Consider the following 22,402-nt stretch of genomic DNA (forward strand, 5'->3'; position numbering starts at 1 on the left):
AGTAAAGATCCCAGAACCAAGCCCAGATATTAAAATGCTTTTCATCTAAGAACCAGAATTGTACATATGTTAATTTTCATAAAACCTTATTTTAGTATCTTATAGCCCTGGGCAAAGAAAGAGTGGGAAACTGAAGACCAGGAATAAATGTCCATCATGGCCCCAAATAGCTGAGTGGTAAAGAATCCGCCTCCCAGTGCAGGAGACAGAAGAGACATGGGTTTGATCCCTGGGTGGGGAAGATCCCCTGGAGTAGGAAATGGCAACCCACTGCAGTATTCTTGCTTGAAGAATTTCATGGACAGAGGAGCCTGGTGGGCTACAGTCCACGGGGTCAGCAAGAGTTGGATACCACTGAGCTCACAGGCATACATCACACAGTTGCTGTCCTTTTTCTCTGGACAAGAAAACAGACTGCTAACAATTAAAAACTAAAAATAAAAGTATTTTTAAATCACTTTATTATGGAAAATTATGAGTGAAATTTTTAAGTCATTTACTACTAATTAGCAGATGTTAACTTATCCAGTGAAAGAACTATTGTCAGTTTAAAAATCTGTCATCTTTCTGACAGTTTTTGTTCATATTCATTAGTATATACCACGCCTACCAAAATGGACTCTTCCAGGGTCTCAGGAAAAGGCCACTGTGTAAATACCACAAAAAGATCTTTAATCAAGTCATTCCTTCCCTTTTTATTTGGGGAGGAAATGCGATAAACAGAGTACTGACACTCTGGGTAGTTGTTCTACAGTCCTAACATAATTAAATATGCTTATACTAACAGGTCTGTAAAGCTAAACATTTCTAAAATTTTTTTTAAGATTGAATTTCTGTGGGCACCATAATTTTCCTTTTCTGGATGAGAAGGTGTGCACTTGCAAAACATAATGCCTGCAAACATACAGACTCACAATATAAAGTGGTTTTTTTGCATGACTATTACCTGATTCTGGCCAATAGGATCAGAGATATCCACAACAGTACTGTCAGGAAATATTATCTCTCTTAATAAAAATGATTCACAGAATTGACAGTTCTTTCTTTTTCAGTGGACATGGCCCCATCTGCCCAGGAGCTCTGAAACCACTGCAGCCAACATGTGCCCATGCCAGGAGATATCTCTGCATGCTGAAGATGACAGAATGAAAAGATGGTGACCTCTCAGTCTTTGAGGAGATTAAAAGGCTAAGAATTAATTCTAGGTCTGCTCTATCTGTAGACTTTCTATTATATGAGATACTAAGTATCATTATTTAAGCCACTTCTAATTGCATATTGTGTTTCTTACAATAAACAGTTTTCTGCAACTGACAACCTTTCTGGGTGGTACCTAGCCTCCAGAAAGGCCCCAATGATCCTTACCTCCTGGTATTCATGTCTTTGTATAATCCCCTTCTACATTGAATCCAGGCTTGCTTTTGTGACCGGGAGAATATGGTGGAAATATAAGTGTGACTTCCAAGTCTGCTTTATAAAGACATTGCAACTTCTGCCTTGATCACTCTTGGATAACTTGCTCTGGAATCAGCCAGCTACCATGTCATGAGGACACCAGACGGGCTTGTGAAGAAGCCTTCTTGGAGAAGAGTCAACTGGCCAGTACCAACTTGCCAGCATGTGAGTGTGTGACCTTAGAAACAGATCTTTCGGCCCTAGTCAGGCCATCAGATAACTATACACATAGTTGTCAGATTACTACAACCTCATAAGAGATTCCAAGCTAAAACACACAATTGAGTTGCTCTCAAATTTCTGATTCATACAAAGTTTGAGAGTTTCAGCCACTGAGTTTTGGAAATAATTTGTTCCACAGCAATTAATACCTAGTAGAGTACCCTTCAATACCAGAAAAACGCGCTGAAGTCACCAGGGTACTCAGAGTTAATACTATTTTGGGGGGCTTAGGAGCTGTCTTAAAAACAACCCCGGAAAGAACTAACATAAAATCAAGTAAATTGACAACAGGAAAAGAAGTGCCACAAAAAGATATTTTAAAAGTACAATGTTCAAAATAGAATGACCACTTTCAAATGGGAGTATCAAATAAAAAAAAAATTAAGGTGAGTCTCAAAGGAAAAAGTTTAGATACATAGTAATACCAGGGACAAGGAGGTATAAAGAATATTCCAAGCAGTGGGTATCACTTAAATGAGAAATGGTTTCTAGTGAGAAGAGTGGCAAAAGCATAGGGTATAAGAAGGGAAATGTATTAGTTACCTATGGCCAGTAAAAAACTTAGTGGTGTAAAATGATACACATTTATTATCACTTATTTCCGTGGGTCAGGAATCCAGGCTGGGCTTACTTGGGTCCTCTCACGAATGTATTAGCTGGGGCTGCAGTCATCTCAGGGTTCAACTGGGCAGGATCAGCTTCCATGCTTACTCTTGTGACTTGGCAGGCCTCCCTGGGCTGTTCAGAGAGACTTATTTCCTTGCCCTGGGGGCATCTCTGTAGGCCAGTTCACAAGATGGCAGCTGGTTTCCCTCAAAGCAAATGAGGGAGAGAGCAAGAGAGAACAAGATGGAAGCCAGAACTCTTTGTAACCTAATCTTAGAAGTAATATACCATCACTTTGCTGAATAGAAGCACATCACTAGGTCCAATCCACATTCAAGGAAAGGGGGTTACAAATAAGTATGAATATCAAGTGAGGTTCGTTGAGCTCCATCTCAGAAGCTACCTACCACAAGAAATAGTGGGGGATCAGGGTGGAAATAAAGGCTAGTGCCAGACTTTCCAGATGGCTTGATGGGTTAAGAATCCACCTACAATGCAGGAGACACAGGAGATATGGGTTCAGTCCCCAGGACAGGAAGATCCCCTGGAGAAGGGCATGGCAACCCACTCCAGTCTTCTTGCCTGGAGAATCCCATGGACAGAGGAGCCTTGTGGGCTACAGCCCAGGGGGTCACAAAGAGTTGGACACAACTGAAGTAACTGAGCACACACGAAGGCCACAGACTAGTGCCACATCAGAGACAGCCATGAAAGCCAACCTGAGAACGGCTGGACAGGAGGGATGCGTGCCTGCACGCTCAGTCGTGTCTGACTCTTTGCAACCCTATGGACTGTAGCCTTCCAGGCTCCTCTGTCCATGCAATTCTCCAGACAAGAAGACTAAGGTGGGTTGCCATTTCCTACTCCGGGGCTCTTCCAGACCAAGGAATCAAACCCACGTCTCTTGTGTCTCCTGATTTGGCAGACTGATTCTTTAGCAGTGTGCCACCTGGGAAGTCCCATAAAGGGTAGAGAGAACCAATATGATGTTTGAGCCCACTTCAAGCAATCTGAAATGCTGGATGAATAAAATTTTGAGGACCATCCTAAATATGATCTTGTTCAACCACAGGTTAGGAAACAATTCACTGGAGCCCTTAGAAACAGACCCGCTCTATTTTTATCAGGTGATAAAGGTCAAATAATTCTACAGAAGAAATCTATCCACCGTCCTTAAAAACTGCTACCAAACTATCTTGACAATGTAGTGCATTTCTGAAAATCCAGAGTTGACAACTTATATTTGTGATTATGTCCCTGTCTTTACTCTCACTAGCTTTTAAAATTCTTTGATCCCAGTTCACAGTATGAAACAGATTTTACATCATAACTCAGGATATATACATATTTATACATAATCAAAAGTAAAATTTTATAGATTAGTACTTAGCATTTCCACGTATGGCATACTGAAATTTTAAATTCTATTTTGTACTATTGAATTAAAGGGGAAAAAAGTTTGTAGTAATCCACTGAATGCATCACTATCGACTCCTGGGACCCACTCTGCAGTTTGAAAGGCACTGTTCTGCTAAACATTCGCTTAGGAAAAGAGCAAAATTGTAGCACTTCTGACCAACAAGAATTTGGCAGTTTAGTCTCCCAGAAATTGGGTCAGGGTACTATGTCCCATCAGAGAAGGCAATGGCACCCACTCCAGTACTCTTGCCTGGAAAATCCCATGGATGGAAGAGCCTGGTAGGCTGCAGTCCATGGGGTCGCTAAGAGTTGGACACGACTGAGTGACTTCACTTTCCCTTTTCACTTTCATGCACTGGAGAAGGAAATGGCAACCCATTCCAGTGTTCTTGCCTGGAGAATCCCAGGGACGGGGGAGCCTGGTGGGCTGCCGTCTATGGGGTCGCACAGAGTCGGACACGACTGAAGCGACTTAGCAGCAGCAGCAGCAGCACTATGTCCCATGCACTCTAGCCCTTACTAGCTCTTACTCTAGAGCGTAAGAGCAAAATCTCAAACACATGAGGCCTCACTTGGAAGCCACTTGAGTGATCAGATATAATCAAACTTGCCAATGGAAAAATTGATGTTTCAACACCTCCACCTCTTTTTTGTCATTTACTGTTCAGGTTCTTGTCATAGAAAAATCAGAACAAGATTACAGCCCTCCTCCCAACATACACACACACACACACACACACACACACACACACACACACACACACGAGTCAAATTTAAAGGTTCCCTTAAGCATGCATTATAATGAAAGTGAAAATTAGTCACTCACTCATGTTCAGCTCTGCAATCCCACGGACTGTAGCTTACCAGGCTCCTCTGTCCATCGAATTCTCCAGGCAAGAATACTGGAGAGGGTGGCCATTTCCTTCTCCAGGGGATCTTCTGACCCAGGGATTGAACCCCGGGTCTCCTGCACTGGAGCCCTTTTGAGCCACCTCTTTACCGTTTGAGCCACCAAGGAAGCCCATGCACTGTGATATACACCACCAAAAAATTCAACTGACGAGAGAACTAGTCTGAGAGTAGGACTTGCCAATCACAATCACTTCAGACTATGCAGGGGACTAAATTGGATGAAGAAGTGACTTAAGACCTTTTGATTTTCATCAGTTGAAACTTGACAGTAAGGAACTTTCAAGGAGTCCTTCCTAACCCACTATTAAGATTGCTGTCCAGTCTAGAAGAGTTGATCAGTGTTATCGGGGAATTTGTGTGAAAGTCTTAATTGTGTATCAAATGCCAAACTTGCCCTGGCGTGCTCACAGTCTCCCTGGTAGGACAAGACTACAAACACGAACAATTCGGGGTACAAGACAGCATAGGTTCTAAAACGTTTTCACCACACGGTTTAGCAAACACTCCTTGGAATAAGAGGGGTGAGGAAGGAAGCCTTCCTGAGGCTCAGTGACTAAGCCCTGAGTGATGGCGATGGGAAGTTGGGTTCTAAAGCAAGAAAGAGTATTGTTTAGGTGAGACTGGTCTGACCAGTTGAAGGGGTTGGGAAGAAAGGAGTATAAAGTGGAATCGGGTCCTCCCATGTCAATCATACACACTGATGCAAGCCAAGGGCACCCGCAGCCTCACGTGTCATGGAAACAGTTGTACAGATTTCCTCAGGAAAACATTGAAAGCAAAAATTGTGATCACACCCAACCCTGCTCAGTCTCTCCCACGTCTCCAAAAGGAAGAGAGCAGTAGGTCAGGTCGTTTGTTGATTCGTTCATTCAACCAACAATTCTCTCTCCTAAGAGGCCTTTGTTTCCAGCCTTTCCGGCAGCACCGAGTATTCCACAGCGAAGGGTCCCCCTAGTTGCCTGGCTAAGCAAGAACACATCCACACTGGAAGGGGTGCACCCGCATTCCAAAGGAGGCAGTGCCTCTGTAAATAGGAGAGAAAGGCGAGGAGGGCGAGAAGAGCTCTTCATTTGGGGTGGTGGAATGAGCGAAACATGTCCAGGAAGGAAAAACGGGATCCTACACCCCCTCGGAGGAGCCGAGTCGCCCACTGGGGACCCTTGCAAAGAGTCTGGCTTGCTGGGCAGGATGTCGCTTTACACTTCATAGGGTTTTCCATCTCCGTACAAAAAGGATATCCCGATATTGAGCTGCCAACCGACCTAATCAGGCTTGTTCTGAAGAATGAAAGCAGGTCTAGGAACGAGAAGAAAGAACGAGAACAGAAACCTACCACGGAGACTACGTTGCTCCGTTGGCCCAAGAGTGCGAGAGAAAATCCCCCTGTAAATCATAAAAATAACATGCAGAAAAGCACTGGATGGGCGGGATGTGTCCCCAAAGAGCCTAGAGGAGAAAGGAAAGCCTGCTGGTAACTCGGACACGAGCATATTTGGAGAAAGAGCATATTTGGCACCAGTCTGGGCTGAAAGGGACAGACAGGGGAAAGCACGGGCGAGGGGAGGGGGTCTTTCAGGCTGACCAGAGTCAGCAGAGTGGAGTTGGCCTGGAAGGAGCAGGGGAGGAAGCAGGCGGGGCTAGGCTGCTTGATTCCGCCACCCCGGAGGGGCGCAGTGGGGCAGGGAGGCGGGGGGGCAGGGGGCGGGGCGGGGTGCTGGGCGGGGCCTCGCGGGCCCAGGCTGGCCGGGGGCGGAGCCCAGGTAGTGTTGATATACAAAAAAGCAAGCTCGGGAGGCTGGGGCCCCGCCCATTGACGCGTCCTCCCGCTAAAACCCACCGCTCGCCCCGCTGCCTCAGAGCCGCGCGTCGCTGCCGTCCCGGAGCGCTTTTCTCGCACCGCCGCCAGCAGCCCGACCACGCGCTCCGCACACTCGCGCCTTTCCCTTCAGACGGCGGACGCCGGACGATTGGGGCGGCAACTTGCCATTTCCTTGTTTAATTAAAATTCTTTTCCTGGCTCTTGTTGGGTTTTTCGTTTTGTTCTATTTTTCTTTATGATTTTTGTTGACTGAGAAAAACTCACCGAAGTCTTTTGCGTGTTGTTTCCGGGATACAGGAACCCAGACCACCAAGGTAACACGCGCGGGGGCGTCTGTGCAAAAGCCGCGGGGGCCGGGCGGGAGTGGGGGAGGGGCGTCCGGGAGGGGCCGCGGCGGGAAGGCAGCTGTGGGTGTCGTTTCTTCCCGGGGAGGGCGTTTTCGGTTTGCTGGCCAGTCTGCTATCCCGGCCTGCAGCGGGGGTCACTGTCCTCTTATGGGCGGGGGAGGGGCGCGGCGCGGGGGCCGTGTGCCCGCCCAGATCGGAGCCGCATCTTCCCGTTAGGGGGAGGGGAAGCCAGCCAGGCCCGCGGTTCCACTGCGACAAGTCTGGTGACTGATTTAATAAAAACAATTAAATCCAGGGGTCTTGGAATTTGGGGGAGGGCGGATGTGGGTTCGAGCTTTTAATGTAGCAGAGGCCACGATTGGGGAAGACATACCGGGCACATTTGACAATCGGCGATCGATATTGCATCAGTTTCCTTTCCGGGCATAGGAGGGGCCGGCCGGGCGAAGAGCTTGGGAGTCAAATGCCAGTGGACGGGTGTGCTCGAGGGCACGGGCGTGCGCGTGTAAACAAACCCTCGGTTCTCTGCGCGCCCTCTGCTCCTCTTCTCGGGATAAAACTCGTGTCCGCCTAACGCCCCCTTCGAGTCTGTCTGCCGCAGAGGCAGTTCCCCATCTGGGGGCTCCAGACGTGAAAGGATTACGCGGCATTGCTATTGTAAATGCTGGAAACGGGGAGCTGTGTGCCTGGGCTACATGCAATGCACACCAGCCAAATATCTGGATGGGATGTGTGCCCTGCGTGCCTGTGCACGACCAAGGAGGCTGCGGGAAAAGCGAAACAGAGCTCCCCCCCACGCCCCTTTCGTAAAACTTGGGCTAATAGAGAGGGCAAAACGTTAAATTGCGCGGGAGAGGGTCCTTAGGGTCCCGGAAGGCGCGGGCTTCAGCGGGCGCAGCGTTGCGGTGGGACTATCTTTGTTCTCGGCGGCTTCGCGGTCTGTACTTTTCCGCCCCTCGGCGCGCGCCCCCGCCCCTCGCGCTCGGCTGGTACTTTTCCACTCGCCTGGCGGGGGATGAATCAGCCGCGCTGCGCCTCCCGGCGGTGTCACGTGACCAGGGCGGGCTCTGCAGTCCTGACGCGCCGCCTCTACCTTCACAGGCAGCCGCGCGGGCTCGTGCGTCTCCAAGGACAAAAGGAACCCAGCACTACACTCAGCGTCCGATTCCTCCCGCTGCCCAACATGAAGAAAGCTGAAATGGGAAGGTTCAATATTTCCCCAGATGAGGACAGCAGCAGCTATAGTTCCAACAGCGACTTCAACTACTCCTACCCCACCAAACAAGCTGCTCTGAAAAGGTGGGAGATGTGTGCGTTTTTAAAAACGGCTTGTGTGCATCGGAAGTTCTTTACGTAGAATTCTGTTGCTTAAAATTATTGTAGCATTTGGAGAGAGCGTGTAATCTCTGGAACATTATCTGGTTGTTGTATGGGAACACGCCTTCAGGTCGTGTGAAAGTCGACTACTACTTAATATGCATTTAAAATATGTGACAGCTAAACGCGGGGGCGTTTTGTGTTGAAGCATTCCTTTGTGTATTTCAACCAATTTAGGATTTTTTTTGTTTTTCTGTTTTGTAGCCATTATGCCGATGTAGATCCTGAAAACCAGAACTTTTTACTTGAATCGAATTTGGGGAAGAAGAAGTATGAAACTGACTTTGTAAGTTAAAAATAATCATTTGTGTTTCTGTGGCTTTATGGAGTAAAAGAATAGTTTTATTTTTAGATTTCAAGTCTAACTTGCCCAAAGCTGGTTTTCTCCATTTAATTATTGTTATATGTTTGGTTATCCTTTTCCCTCTATGTAGCATCCAGGTACTACTTCCTTTGGAATGTCAGTATTTAATCTGAGCAATGCGATTGTGGGCAGTGGAATCCTTGGGCTTTCTTATGCCATGGCTAATACTGGAATTGCTCTTTTTATGTAAGTATGTGTAAGTAGTGAGTCTGCCACGCAGGGCAGTTAATATGATGATACAGCATATATTTTGGCTCCAGAGACTGAATTTACAGTTGCAGTAATTGACTTAATCATTTGCTTAAAATTTAAAATGTGAGAAATCCAATAATCTCTTTATTCTGCTACATAACTGCATGATACCAAAAAAGTCAATTAGGTAGGGAAAATTAGGGCAACTTTTAAAACTAATAATCCGAAAAGTCTTTGAGTCGGAGGGAATAAAGTTGAATAGGGATTGGGTATTTATAAAGAACTGTGGATGGATCCAGGGTAAAATTTTTACTCTGGCAAACTCTGAAGCAAGAAATACTTAAAAAGCATGGTACCTTCAACTCCGTTTAGTAAATTGACAGTTTCCCCAAGGACCTGTGGCCTCTTATGTACATAAGGAAAACAACTTATTTTTTTTAATATATAGGGTGTGATGGTATTTGTCTAACCTAGAACATGTTTAAGAAAAGTGAGTCGTAATTTTCTGGACACCGAAAAACAACCCATATGTGATATATATATATATATATTTTTTTTTTTTTGTCTCAATTTTTTGGGTTTTTTTTTTTTTTTAATCCATGTCTGTGTGATTACCACAACAAAATGTGACTACTTTAAAAAATACCTGCTTTGAATTGCTTTGGTTTTTTTTTTTTTCCTTAGTTGTCTAGTTAGAATTAGTTACTCCTTGTGCTTTCCCACGTGAATACGTAGAATAGGATTTTGGAGCAGGAGAAGACTTTCAAACAGTGCTTTTTAACCATTTTAGGGTCACTGACTCTTGGAGAATATAAAACTATGGACCTTATTTCCAGGAAAAAGGCATAAAAGAAAAATACCTGTGATTTTGAGTATATGTTTCCGCGATGTTTGTATCGTTGCTCCTAAGATTGGGCTACAGTGGACTCCTGGCTAAGGCACTTTCTTTTTAGGGTGATTTACTGTGCAGACAAGGAAACTACGTATACACAGAGCATGGAATTCGCTCTTTGCTACAGTCTTATTTTAGTTAGCTGACTGGTGCCTCTACTCAAGTTATTTTTTTCTAGCAGAAGAGAATGTTCATCAAAAGAAAAGCAAGCCTTTGCAAAACTCTGCTCTGTGGTGAAATTCCACATGTGTTAAGTGTGGCTTTGAGCACTGGAAGCTAGGATTCACTCACCATGCTTCATCAACCATGAGGCTTTTTGAGGTCTAAGACCAAGAGCCAGGAATTTACATAGAAAGAACCCCAGAGTTTTCAAAGTTTTTAGTGGGGTATTTGAATGGCATCATTGTTAAATGTTTGAAACCCTTCCTAACTCTTCATGTAAAAACCAGAGGCAATTTTTAAATGCTTCCAGTGTGGTTGTGGTGCAGAATTTACATGAGGTAAAATGCTACCTTTGTTTCATAAAGGAACTCAGAATTCTGATATGTACCCTTGCACTTTTGAAATTATTTATACTTTAGTAGTGTTTGAATATTTGATTATTCAATAAATGGCTAAATAATATCACAAATGCTAAAGTGAGTTTTAAATCCGTCACTGTTTTACATGGTATATGTCGAGGTATAAAGGTAAATGGTCCAAAAGCCTCGTGGCTGCCCTCATCTGGTTAAACAACTCTGTAGCTTACCCTATAAAGAAGACCCAGTCTTGAGATTGAAAGTGACCTCAAAGGTTATGGAGTCTGTTCATTCCTCGTTGTCTTCTCTGTGTAAAAGAGGGACTGAGTTTGTTAGCACACTTTCAACATTGTTTTTGATTAAGCCATGCTTTGTTCAGTTAGCGATGAGGCTGATGGTGTCATTGCCACTGCAGATTAGACACCGTTAAACTTTTGGCACTGGAACGGCAGCTTAATGCCACCAGCTATGTTTAACTAACAGACATCTATTTCTTTGCCAGACCTTAAATGGTACTTTATCCAGTTTGCCATTTCAGAATTTGGAAAATGTGACTGTCATCTTATTTGCAGAGTCTTCTATGAGTTTCCCTGTTTTGATTTTTTGTTGTTGTTGTTGGCTCATTTTAATAAAAAGAAATTTGTTTTTCTCGGCTTGCCTGGTGGGGAGGAAAGGAAAGCTGGAATGAGAGACAATGTGTGCCCTAAAGGAAAACTTAGTGACTGAGTAGAGAACCTTTTAGTTCTTCTCTATTCTTTTTTTTTCTCCTGTTCCATCCAAGCGAAAGGACTGAGGGAGGAGACAGCCCAGTCTCACTGATAGATTGCTTGTTCTCACACAGACATTGTTTAACTTTGTGGCAGTGCTGGGCTTGTCTTCCATACCATGGGGTACAGTATAGTACATCTTCTCAGTAGTTACTCCTCTGGTGTGTGCTGATGACACCCATCAGTTTTACAAATAACTGATGACAGTTTTTTGTAAAGCTGTCCCTGACACTTAGCATGTATCATCCTTCCTTCCTTTATATAGTCCCATTCCTATGCTTACCTATATGGTTCAAGGGAACTCCAGACCTTTCCTGAACTTGTCTCAATTGGATTTCCCAAGTAACTGGCAAATGTTAAAACCGTTTTATAGGTATAGGAACTATTACAACACAAAGAAGTAGCAAGTACATAACTAATTACCATGGTAGCAGAATCAGAATATAAGTCTTATAACTCTACCACTGGAAAGTTAATCTTTCCAGTGTCTCCCAGCACCGGTTCAGTGGGTGGACCCTGTTCATAACCAGTACTGTAGAGCTATTACCTGAGACATGATGCAGTCATGTTTAGGGTCAGGTAAGAGCTTGTTGACATGCTAGCCAGAAGAGTGAACACACATCATTGGGGTCATTCTGTCTAGCAAAAATATTAGGACAGGTTTTGTATTTAATGTTTAAATAGAGTCAAAAAGAATCGTCTTTTAAGTATAAACGTGCTTATGTATAACCCTGCACCTTTTTCTTCTCTCATCAGAATTCTGTTGACATTTGTGTCAATATTTTCCCTGTATTCTGTTCATCTCCTTCTGAAGACTGCCAATGAAGGAGGTATGGTAGCACTCTGTATTTCTAAAACAATTATGCCTATCGTGATTTTCTTTATCTCCCTTCATGCATCTGTGTTCTTTAAATTATAGGGTCTTTATTATATGAACAGCTGGGACATAAAGCATTTGGAATGGTTGGGAAGCTCACAGCATCTGGATCCATTACAATGCAGAACATTGGAGGTAAGAGTTTTTAAAAGATGATTTGGGTATAGTTTTTTGCTCTTTATGTAGCAGAGAGTGGTGACACGCTATTTTTGGTGTCACATGCAACATTTTGCACTTGTAATGGTATAATTTTGTTTTCCTCCAGCTATGTCAAGCTACCTCTTCATAGTGAAATATGAGTTACCTTTGGTGATCCAGGCATTAATGAACATTGAAGATACAAATGGGTAGGTGCTAAGTAAGGTTACTCATAAGAAACAATTGCAGTCTAAAATGATTAGATACATTTTATCAAAGTTGGATACAAAATGATTATCAGTAAATTATTTTTTGTTAATATTCCTGTTGAAACTGACCAAGAAGTCCTCCAGAAACTGATTTGAACTTCACAAAGGAAAGGCCAAGATAGTGGCTAGATAGCTAACTGAATAACAAATTTCAAATGTATGTATGTATGTAAACAGGTTTTCTGAAACTACTTAGTTTCTCTGTCCCCAGAAGATTCAGTTGAATAACTTATACCCCAACCTAAGTTAGGACTAACATTTTGAATTATATTAAAAATCAATCCCTGTCTGATTTTTGTGAATTGGAAAATCTGTTGAAAATGCAGAATACCAGAAAATGTATGGCCATGCTGTAGAAACCTTGTCCTTCCAGCAGAGTTACTCATCCGAGCAGACTAACAGGTTTTTATCTAAAGTAAACATGAGGAGGGATAATGTACTTCCCTGCTTACATGCAGCTCATATCTCAAAACAGAAAAGTGTGGTTATCTCTGCAGCATTTGAAACCTAATAAGCTGGTCTTTAAATGTTAGTTTTCTGGGGGGGTCTTTATTGCTAAAGTGAGCTGAGTTAGAATTGACAGGGCAATTAGAATTTGAAAATAAGTGATTTAAAGCAAGGTATAGTTGATTACCTAAAAAGGAAAAAACATTGCTAAAACTTTTAGAGAGGTGCATAACATTTTCTCTGAGTTCAGAAGGGATCTTTTTACTGTTGGAGTCAAGGTGGGTCAAGGTGTCACATACTCTTGACAGCCTGAAATAAGCTCTTGTTTGGAGGGGACTGGGTTTTGTTGTTTGTTTTTTGCCTATGTATTTTATCGAACTGTGAAAAAATTTCCGTGTTGAAATGTTTAGTAAGTACATTTGCTAACAAATGTCTGATAGAAACTTGTTTTAAAATTTCCTTGTTTCCAGCATTTAAAAAATGTGAGCTAAAGCTATGACAAAGTTGGTGTACAATTTTCTAAAAATGCTTAAAGATAAGATTAACTGGCTTAACAATGCCGCTTTGTTCCCTCCGTTAGTATCAAGCCTTTAAGAAGCATTTTATGTTATGAAGCAGCTGGCAGCCTTCCCAGAGCAAACAGTGGGACAAAAGTGATACTATTGCAGACCCCATTTCTAACCTGAGTGAATATTCATTGTGCACACTAAGTTAGAAAGCTGTTCCTGCCTATGTGGGCTTTTTGAATAAGTGATAACTCTTTCCAACCTGTCTGTCTCTCTCTCTCTCTTTTTTTTTTTAAGTATAAAACGAGCCCTGTGAGAAGAAATATATGTTATTCTGAGGATATTTATGACTGGTTGTGACCTTGGTTTTCTTTTCTTTCATTCAGATTGTGGTATCTGAACGGTGACTATTTGGTTCTGCTGGTATCACTGGTGCTCATTCTTCCCTTGTCACTGTTGAGGAATTTAGGTGAGCAAATCCATCTCTAAAGAGAATTGAAATGAGCTCCACCAACTAGTTGGCTTTCTCTTAATAGAAAATAATGAAGGCTGAGTTAAAGAACCCCAAAAACATACCTTTGAGAATCGCATTCGTAACTTGCCAGTCTTCAAGAAATTCTACCAAAAGGCCCAAGCACTTGGTTGCCATTTAGAACATCTTGTGCTTTATAAAAAATGCAAAAGGGATAGTTGTTACCGATTTAGTTATTAACAAGTATTTTTAAGTAATTCTGCGTCTTGCTGTATAAGAATTAGAAATTTCATGTGTCCACACTGAAGTCTTAGAAACAGAATTGAGTCATATTTGCCCTAAACCTGATTTAGTAAATGAATCCCATGTTTTTTCCTCCTTGTAGGATATTTGGGATATACCAGTGGCCTTTCCTTGCTGTGTATGATGTTCTTTCTGATTGTGGTAGGTATAATTTTTCTTTAAAGCTAAAGATTCTTTTTCTAAGCCCTGTCACATTATTCATTCTAACAAATGCAAAATAATATATTTTCAGGTGATTTTCAAGAAATTTCAGATTTCTTGTCCTGCGGAAATTGCTTTTCTAGTTAATGAAACAGTAAACAGCAGCTTAACACAGCCAGCAACTTTTCTACCTGATATGGGTTTTAATAGGACTGAAAGTGATTCTTGCCAACCACGTTATTTTATCTTCAACTCACAGGTAACTATAATCATTTTGTTTTCAAAGAAAGATTTTGGGGAAGAAAATAGGGAAAACAACCCACTGGAAGTTTTAACACTCCTAAGGTAAAGGGAGGTGAGGTAGTAGCTTCCTCTTTAGGAAGCATGGTTATTAGTTCATTATTGAGGACTGAGAAGAAAGTGTTGGTTTGTATCTTAAAGTAGATTGAAAGATGAGAAGATCATCTCATCTTAGTAACTGCCACATTCAGAAGTGAGAATATTGGTCACACCTAGTGAACAAATTAGAAGAGCTAATTAGGCAAGAAAACATTTTAAGCTTTGATTTCTAAGATTAATGAGTATAAAATGTAGGTTGCAGGACTGTGATATCGCATGAGTTTGTTACATCAGGATGTTAAGAAGGGTTTCACATTTTTTTGCAGACTGTCTACGCTGTGCCAATTCTGACCTTTTCATTTGTCTGTCATCCTGCTATTCTTCCTATTTATGAAGAGCTTAAAGGGTGAGTGCTTTAGCAACTTTTATATAAATTAATTGGAAAAGCTGGAAAAATACTAGATTGCTGCTACAACTACGGCTATAATATGCATGTATATTTTCCTTTGAATTTGTGCAGCCGCAGCCGTCGAAGAATGATGAATGTGTCCAAGATTTCCTTTTTTGCTATGTTTCTCATGTACCTGCTTGCTGCCCTCTTTGGATACCTGACATTTTACGGTAAATAATGTCTAGTTTACAAAAAGGACAATGAATGAAATGAAGTTCATACTTTGTATGTATAGTTCTGTCACTTTAAATGCTCAGTCTGTTTCAGTATATTTCATATTTGTGATGAGCAATTGAACCTAGAGTTTAGAATTTCCTGTAGTGTATATTGAATCAGTAATTTCTAGAGAACAGGCTCCAAAATCCACCATTAGCCATATGATGGCATTTTTATATGTGATGTGCTTGCATCTAGGTTCATCCTGGCTCTCCTCTCCCGTTCCCTTCAGATTATACAACACACATGCAGACTGTAAGCCAAACCCTGGGATTTAGCTATTTAGCTCCTGTTGTTTTTAATGGGGGTCATGTGGCTAAATCTCTCCTAGGTATTTAGAAAAATTTTTCTTCAATGTTATTTTAATTGCATTAACCCTAATTCCAAATTAATCTTATTAGCCTCTTAGTTTATAGTCGTTTTGTGAGTAGCTAATAACTTTGGTGCAGATAATAGCTGTAAGTTAGATTTTTCTAACTAATCTCCAGAGAAAACAACACACATGAAGCGTTTTTTCTTTTTTTGTCTTTCTCTATAGGACACGTTGAGTCAGAATTGCTTCATACCTACTCTTCTGTCATGGAAACTGATATTCTGCTTCTCATTGTCCGTTTGGCTGTGTTGGTGGCTGTCACCCTGACAGTACCTGTTGTCATTTTCCCAGTAAGTGATCACCTGCTCTCTTTTCAGTAGGAATGAGTTGTTAGACATGAAGATTTGTGAGATTTTTGTGTTCTCTAAGAAGAAAAACACTACTACAGCAGTATCAAGGGTTTTTGGTTTTGAAAGGTTTTTGTTGTTGTTGTTGTTAATGTTTTGTCCATCTTTAAAATACATCTTGGGATCTTTTCCCATAATTCAGGATATAATGATCTTTCTAATGCTTAGATGTTTAGGAAAAGAGCAGTAGAGGAGGGGTACACTTTGAGTATTTAAATAGCTACTTGTTTAGGTGTAGTTCCTGTTGTTTGTAGCTCTTTTTCATTGATTAAAGCTGCAGTTTTGATTTATTCACTTATTTTTTGCAGATCCGGAGTTCCATAACTCATTTGCTGTGTGCATCGAAAGAGTTCAGTTGGTGGCGTCATAGTGTCATTACAGTGTCTATCTTGGTGTTTACCAATTTGCTTGTCATCTTTGTACCAAATATTAGGGATATCTTTGGTTTCATTGGTAAGTTTTGGGAAGTATCAAAGTTGATTGAATTATCAGGAGTTTTAAAGTTAAAGGAATAGCAAGTGATTCATTGAATTCTTAAGAAATAGTCAATGCTGTTTTTACAGGTGCATCTGCAGCTGCTATGTTGATTTTTATTCTTCCATCTGCATTCTATATCAAGTTAGTGAAGAAAGAACCTATGAAGTCTGTACAAAAGATTGGGGTGAGTGAGAGTTTATGACCATAAAAATAATAATAATCTAATGCCAGAAGTTCCTCAACTGATTGTAATTTTAGTCTCCTAAATGTCATTTGTTGTAGTTTCATTTTAAGTTTCTAATAAATATACCTATAAATGTGTACTTCACAGATGGAAGAATAGGGGAGGAGGGGAGGGGAGACATGGTTTGCCTTCTGGTATGTATTCTTAAGTTTATTGCAAGAAAGTTACTAGATACTTTAGAAATAGGAATAGAGGTTAAAAGTATAACCTTGACCACCTGCTGTGTGACAGGCACTTAAATGGGCCTGGAGTGTATAAAAGAGAATAAAAATGGAGTATTTAGTCAAATGAGACTAACCATTTTCAAAGCAAAGCTCATGTGGGGTCAGGGGGTTATTACACTATAAAGTATAATAACAACTGATTTTGCAAAGATTATGATATGTTAACCACAAACGATCCTGGTGGGGATACTTAGAAGAAGAAAGACTGCATTTCAGTCCTTTTTTCCCACAACTGTTGTCTGACTGAAGTACTAGAAATGCTTATGAACCAACAACCGTTATCTTGTTTTACTCAAAATATCTGGTGCAATAATTGAAGAGTAAAATTAGAGTTGACCTACTCATGTCTCTTAGAAAAACCTCCAGCTTTAGCTTGGGCTACATTTTTAAGATAACTTAGATTTGATTTTAAAAGTTAAGATTTTTCCCTTTCAAAAATGCAAAAATACCAGTCCAGTTTTGTTGCGTGCAATAGTTTACTTAGTAAAGAAGATTATTTACTTTTTCTTTTGATACAAAGGAATGAGAAGGGAAAGTTTGAAAAGATTTTAAAGATACAGTAACTTAGTATTCTATGGATAACCCCTTGATCATTCAGTGGCTTCCCTTGCGGCTCAGATCATAGTCTTCCTGCAATGCAGGAGACCTGGGTTCGATCCCTGGGTCAGGAAGATCCCTTGGAGAAGGAAATGGCAACCCTCTCCAGTATTCTTGCCTGGAAAATCCCATGAACGGAGGAGCCTGGAAGGCTACAGTCCATGGGCTCACAAAGAGTTGGACACAACTGAGCGACTTTCCTTACTTAACTTTGATGGTTCAAGACAGTTTAGTGAGCTAAACTGTAGCTCTGTGAAATAATACAGACATACTTTTAGGAATTTATTGTATGTGCTAATTCACTGAGTCCTGTCCAACTCTTTGGGACCAACTGACTATTGCTCACTAGTGCAAATCCTGTGTTCGTGGATTTCTCCAGGCAAGAGTACTGGAGTAGGTTGCCATTTCCTACTCTAGGGGATCTTCCCAACCCAGGAATCAAACCCACATCTCTTGTGTCTCCTGCATTGGCAAGCGGGTTCTTTACCACTAGCGCCACCTGGGAGCCCCTTTAGAATCTATAAGCCTAGTTTTTAAAAGTAGAAGAATATTTAGCATATATGTGTTGTTGCTTGCTAATCCATTTTCTCTGTGCTCATTGCAGGCTATGTTCTTTCTGCTCAGTGGCATAGTGGTGATGACCGGAAGCATGGCCTTGATTGTGTTGGATTGGGTCCACAATGCCCCGGGAGGTGGCCATTAACCACCACCTCTAAAACTCCACAGTAGTCCATTTGATGCCAGTGTTGAGTCTACAGCTCTCAACTACTATGAAATTTCACCTAATATTTTCAGTTTCACTTCCTTTTGAAGTGCAGATTCCTCGCTGGTTCTTCTGAGTGCAGAATAAGTGAACTCTTGTTTTGTTTTGTTTTGTTCTTAAAGAAACTATTCTGTATGGTAGAAATGGATATTAACACCAAACCACGAGTCTCGGGTTAACGGAAGTGACAATTTTATTCCATTCCAGAGAATGGACGAACTCTTAACTTTAATCAAGCCACATGTTTGGCTGTGTCATTGTTTAACTTGGATATTTTATGATTTTACTTGAATGTGCCTAATGGAACCATTCGATGTGAGAAATAATTCTTTTTAATTTACAGCAAAGTATTGAAATAACCATTGAGAAAAACACTATTATTTTTTTGTACCAAAAATATTCAAAGACCTCAGAAGCACTATTTTATTTTTTAAAAATTGCTTTTTTTGAACTTTATCCAAAAGCAGTTGTCAGTGAATTCCATGAAAAAAATCATTGTTACTTAAAAACAATTACTACTAGTATTATGAAATGATTTGCCTTTTTGTAGGCATACTAAGCCAAATACTTTTTTTTAATCCAAAATAATTTTTAGAGGAAATGATATAATGAAAAATTACACTGTAATTAGGAGCATTTTCCATTCAGACTTTACCTTTAAAGACAATTGGTTGATTGTGGCTACACCAAATCAGGTGAACTCTGTTCATCACTTTTCTTCTCTGTCCCCAAATATTTTTGTTCATTTAGACTCTGAAATATTTATGGCTTCAGTCTATTAGAATGGAAGATAATGCAGGTATTTCTGTGGGAAATAAAATAACTAATTTTGAGGTACCAAATAGTGCAATTGGGTAAAACAGGGTTTATTCAGTTGCATCTGCCTCCAGAGTTGGGTTGACAGCTCTGGATTTTTTTGGGCCAGCCCTTTTTTGGCATTGCTTCCAAAAGTGGAAAATGGGCATTTGATGGCTGTAGGCCAAAACTGTTCTATCCAGAGAGTACAACTTTTCATATGGCTCATCTGCTATGGAAGTGTGAATTACTTGACAATGTATGGTTTAGTTGTGTTCATGTTTTGTCTACAGTAGAGGTCTAATTAATCCATAGGTTACACCTATATTTGCTATAAGTTCTCTTCATATAGGCCACTGGGTTTCTCATGCAGTAAGCTTTTTAAAAAAACTCACGTGCACTGCATTGTCATCTCATTCTTGTACAATGTAGAATTACTTGTTTACATCCAACAAATGGTTAGCTAGGGAAAACAGTGCAACCTGAGTGTAACTATTGGTCCGACTGCATGATCACCCTTCCATTTCAATCCCAGTTAGAAGTGAAACAATTACTTGGCTTTAAGAGCACATTTATTGTACGTCATGGTGTATGGTGAATATGTTATTAAATAATGTGGTACTTTGCTCATTAGGCATAATGTCTAAAATCTAATACACATAATTCCATTAGTGGTTGAGGGAAGCAAATAATGGAATCATCAGTTTGTCACCTGACTGTAAGGTTGTTCTCTTGAACTTAACATTTTTAGTTTTAGGCAAGGGCCAGAAATGTGGCAGACATGATTTTTGTTACGCATTCTTGTATTATATGTGACTCAGTTGCAGACAAGATGTGTCTGTAGTCAGAGACCCTTGTGGAACTGAACTGGAAGACGTCTTGTAGTGCTCCATTGGGTGAAACCAATGGTCCATTTTTGTTTGTTTCTACAAAAATGAAAGTGGGGACCATCTCGAAAGGCAGTGAGAAGACGGATTCTACAGCACTGCTTTCATTCAATTGGGCTTTTGGCACTCCATTCGAATCCAGAACCTCACCTCTAGCTCAGACCAAGAATTGGCACTTCTGCTTGAATTCCTGGAAAGAATTGCTGGTTTTGTAACTTAAGACTTGCCTGGGAATACCTCTACAGTTTACATCCTTTTATTTGGGAGAAAATACCGAGGCAACCAGGAAGAAATGAAAAAAAAAATCGATGTGGAAGGTTCCTCCAGTCCCCTGGCTCTTTGAGGTTCCAAATCAACTGCCAAGGGTAAATTTCATTGCATGATTTTCTTGGAGCTATCTTTGTCTATCTGGAGGTTCCTAAACAGTGAATTCCCAGTAATGAGCAGTCTTCAGTATTAAAACCACTGTCTTGTCACCTCATTTTGCATTGCTGTCTTCCGTGGATGTTTCAGTTATAACTAATGTTATTTATAGAACAGCATTAATCCATTAAAGCTAACCTATTTTTCAATATTTATGATAATCTTATGTACATACAGTGTCTGTCCATATGTATTTGTAAATAGGTTGTATATAATGTCAGGTTTGGGTCTTGGGTTGAAATGTATATATCCTTATAAGTTTCTTAACTGCATTTTGATGAATTCACATTATGTATCTATAAGAATTGTCCCAAAAGTACCTGTACAGAGATTTCAATAAACAAATTGACAAATTGTGTAAACACTAAAAATTTAAAATACTGTTAAAATTGTATTTGCAATAAGCAGACTATGTGAACAACACATTTTTTTCATGAAAACTTGGTGCAAGTTCAGAACTCTTAAATTTTAAATAAGGTCTAAACTTTCAAAATGTATTAGCTATTAAAACATCACATTAAAACATGATCTAATGTAATGAAATCAAATGTGCTCTAGTGTGGTGGAAGACCTTTGAGAACCTGGATGTGGTAAGCTTTCTGTATATAATGTAAATATCCCCACTGTACTGTTATAGAGGCCAACAATTCCAGTAAGACTTGTTGGCAAAGAGTGCTACACCGTTTCAATGAAACATTGTATGTTTGTTTTAACTGAACTAAAATAAATACATGTTTAATCCTGAGCAGCAGTGTTTTATTTAAAGCAGTGATAAGTTGTGTCTTGTGTATTTTGTAAGCACAGTAAGGTAGCACTTAGTAGGGGTTCATATAGTGTTAGTGATTATGATGAAGCAAAAATGGTCATCAAAAATGCTTGCATACCAAGTATTTGGAGGAATGGAAAAAAAAATTTTTTTTTTAATCTGGAGGACCAAGTCTTGAACCTGCTGTAAGTAAACAGTGCACCATAATCACACCTGGGGAGCTTTTTAATGTGCCACTATCTGGGGACTCCAGGTCCAAAAACTAGGGTCCTGAGGGAATTAAGTTTTCTGGAGCATGTGCCTATGTAGGCTGATTCCATGGGTCTGGAGGGCAGCCTAGGAATTTTTGTTTGTTTCTCCAGAAAGGTATCCAAGTGATTTCTGATGCATAAGTAAAATAAGGGGTGCTGAAATAGGCCTGGGAAGAAGTCAGATGAGTTCAGCCCTTGTGGAATAGTTCCAGTAAAGGAAAGGAAGTGTTATGGCTGGAGAGAGATCAGACCAGCTGAAAGTTACCTGAGGGATGGACACTGAGGAAGTTTACTGACATACACACCGTAGCTCAGGTGTGGCCTGCTGGTTGGTTGAAAGCTTGAGGATTAGAAAGTGAAATATCCAAAACAGGTGTGCCAGGGAGTGGTTCCAAAGACAAAGGGAAACTTGAATGCAATAAATTTATATCCGGTTACTAACATTGTGCAAGAGGGAAGGAAATTGTGTTTAGAAAGTACAGCAGAATTTGCAACATCTCAAGAACAAAGGACTAGCAGAGTTTCTAGTCACCCGAGAAGCTTTAATGAAACAGCTACTGTGTGCAAGTAACGTGCCCATGGAAAGAGGCTGGGGTAATGTGTCAGACTCAGGTTTTCACAGAATCCAGTTTTCAGTCACACCATTTTTAAAATCTAGTGAAATGATTTCATTTTTAAGAAATACTGAACTCTGGATGCCAGTTTATTGATCTGAAATTTGAAATATATTTGGTGCGTGGGTCACTTGAGATAAATTTCAGCTCTACAGAGAGCCAGATATTTCCAGTAAGCTTGAGGAATAGCCAAGGAACAGAAAAATCCAGAGCTGTTGATCATCTTGGAAATACTCTTACCTAGAGAATTCATTTTAGTTCAGTTTCTGACAACAAAGTAAAGAAGATCCACTTAATTAACATAAGCAAGAATGATGGCAGAGACTTCCTGTCAAAGGTGGGAAACCAGCTGTCTACTGGAGCAGTGAGTGGCCTTGTTAAGAAGAACAACCTGATGGAGTCAATCTGCCAGGATTGGGAAGAAGGGGCCGTCCTGTTATGCCTATAAAAGAAAGAGCTTGACATGCCTACACCCCTGCTGCTCCTGCTGCTGCTAAGTCGCTTCAGTTGTGTCCGACTCTGTGAGACCCTATAGACGGCAGCCCACCAGGCTCTGCTGTCCTTGGGATTCTCTAAGCAAGAACACTGGAGT

At 40.9% G+C, this 22,402-nt stretch overlaps 1 protein-coding gene across 2 annotated transcripts; it reads left to right on the top strand.

Moving 5' to 3' along the window:
* Positions 1-6,446: 6,446 nt before the first annotated feature.
* SLC38A2 (solute carrier family 38 member 2) lies at positions 6,447-20,924 on the top strand. 2 transcript variants are annotated; one of them, XM_019960739.2, is made up of 16 exons: positions 6,447-6,747; positions 7,882-8,079; positions 8,362-8,443; positions 8,592-8,707; positions 11,647-11,720; positions 11,810-11,902; positions 12,033-12,114; positions 13,514-13,596; positions 13,985-14,043; positions 14,135-14,302; positions 14,709-14,788; positions 14,903-15,003; positions 15,588-15,712; positions 16,078-16,222; positions 16,333-16,430; positions 17,916-20,924. In XM_019960739.2, the coding sequence occupies exons 2-16, from the start codon at positions 7,964-7,966 to the stop codon at positions 18,012-18,014; spliced, it is 1,521 nt and encodes a 506-aa protein (XP_019816298.1). In that variant the 5' UTR covers positions 6,447-6,747; positions 7,882-7,963; the 3' UTR covers positions 18,015-20,924. The 2 variants fall into 2 exon arrangements, with proteins under 2 accessions (XP_019816298.1, XP_070645332.1); XM_070789231.1 differs by lacking the exons at positions 6,447-6,747; positions 8,592-8,707 and having other exon boundaries at positions 7,886-8,079.
* The last annotated feature ends 1,478 nt before the right edge of the window (positions 20,925-22,402 follow it).

Source organism: Bos indicus, chromosome 5 (genome assembly GCF_029378745.1).
Source record: "Bos indicus isolate NIAB-ARS_2022 breed Sahiwal x Tharparkar chromosome 5, NIAB-ARS_B.indTharparkar_mat_pri_1.0, whole genome shotgun sequence".
Taxonomy (NCBI): Eukaryota; Metazoa; Chordata; class Mammalia; order Artiodactyla; family Bovidae; genus Bos; species Bos indicus.

Coding starts and splice junctions, on each gene's coding strand:
- SLC38A2 (XM_019960739.2), top strand. CDS start 7,964: ATGAAGAAAGCTGAAATGGGAAGGTTCAATATTTCCCCAGATGAGGAC. Junction 8,444..8,591: donor AGAAGTATGAAACTGACTTT/GTAAGTTAAAAA, acceptor CCCTCTATGTAG/CATCCAGGTACTACTTCCTT. Junction 8,708..11,646: donor ACTGGAATTGCTCTTTTTAT/GTAAGTATGTGT, acceptor TTCTCTCATCAG/AATTCTGTTGACATTTGTGT.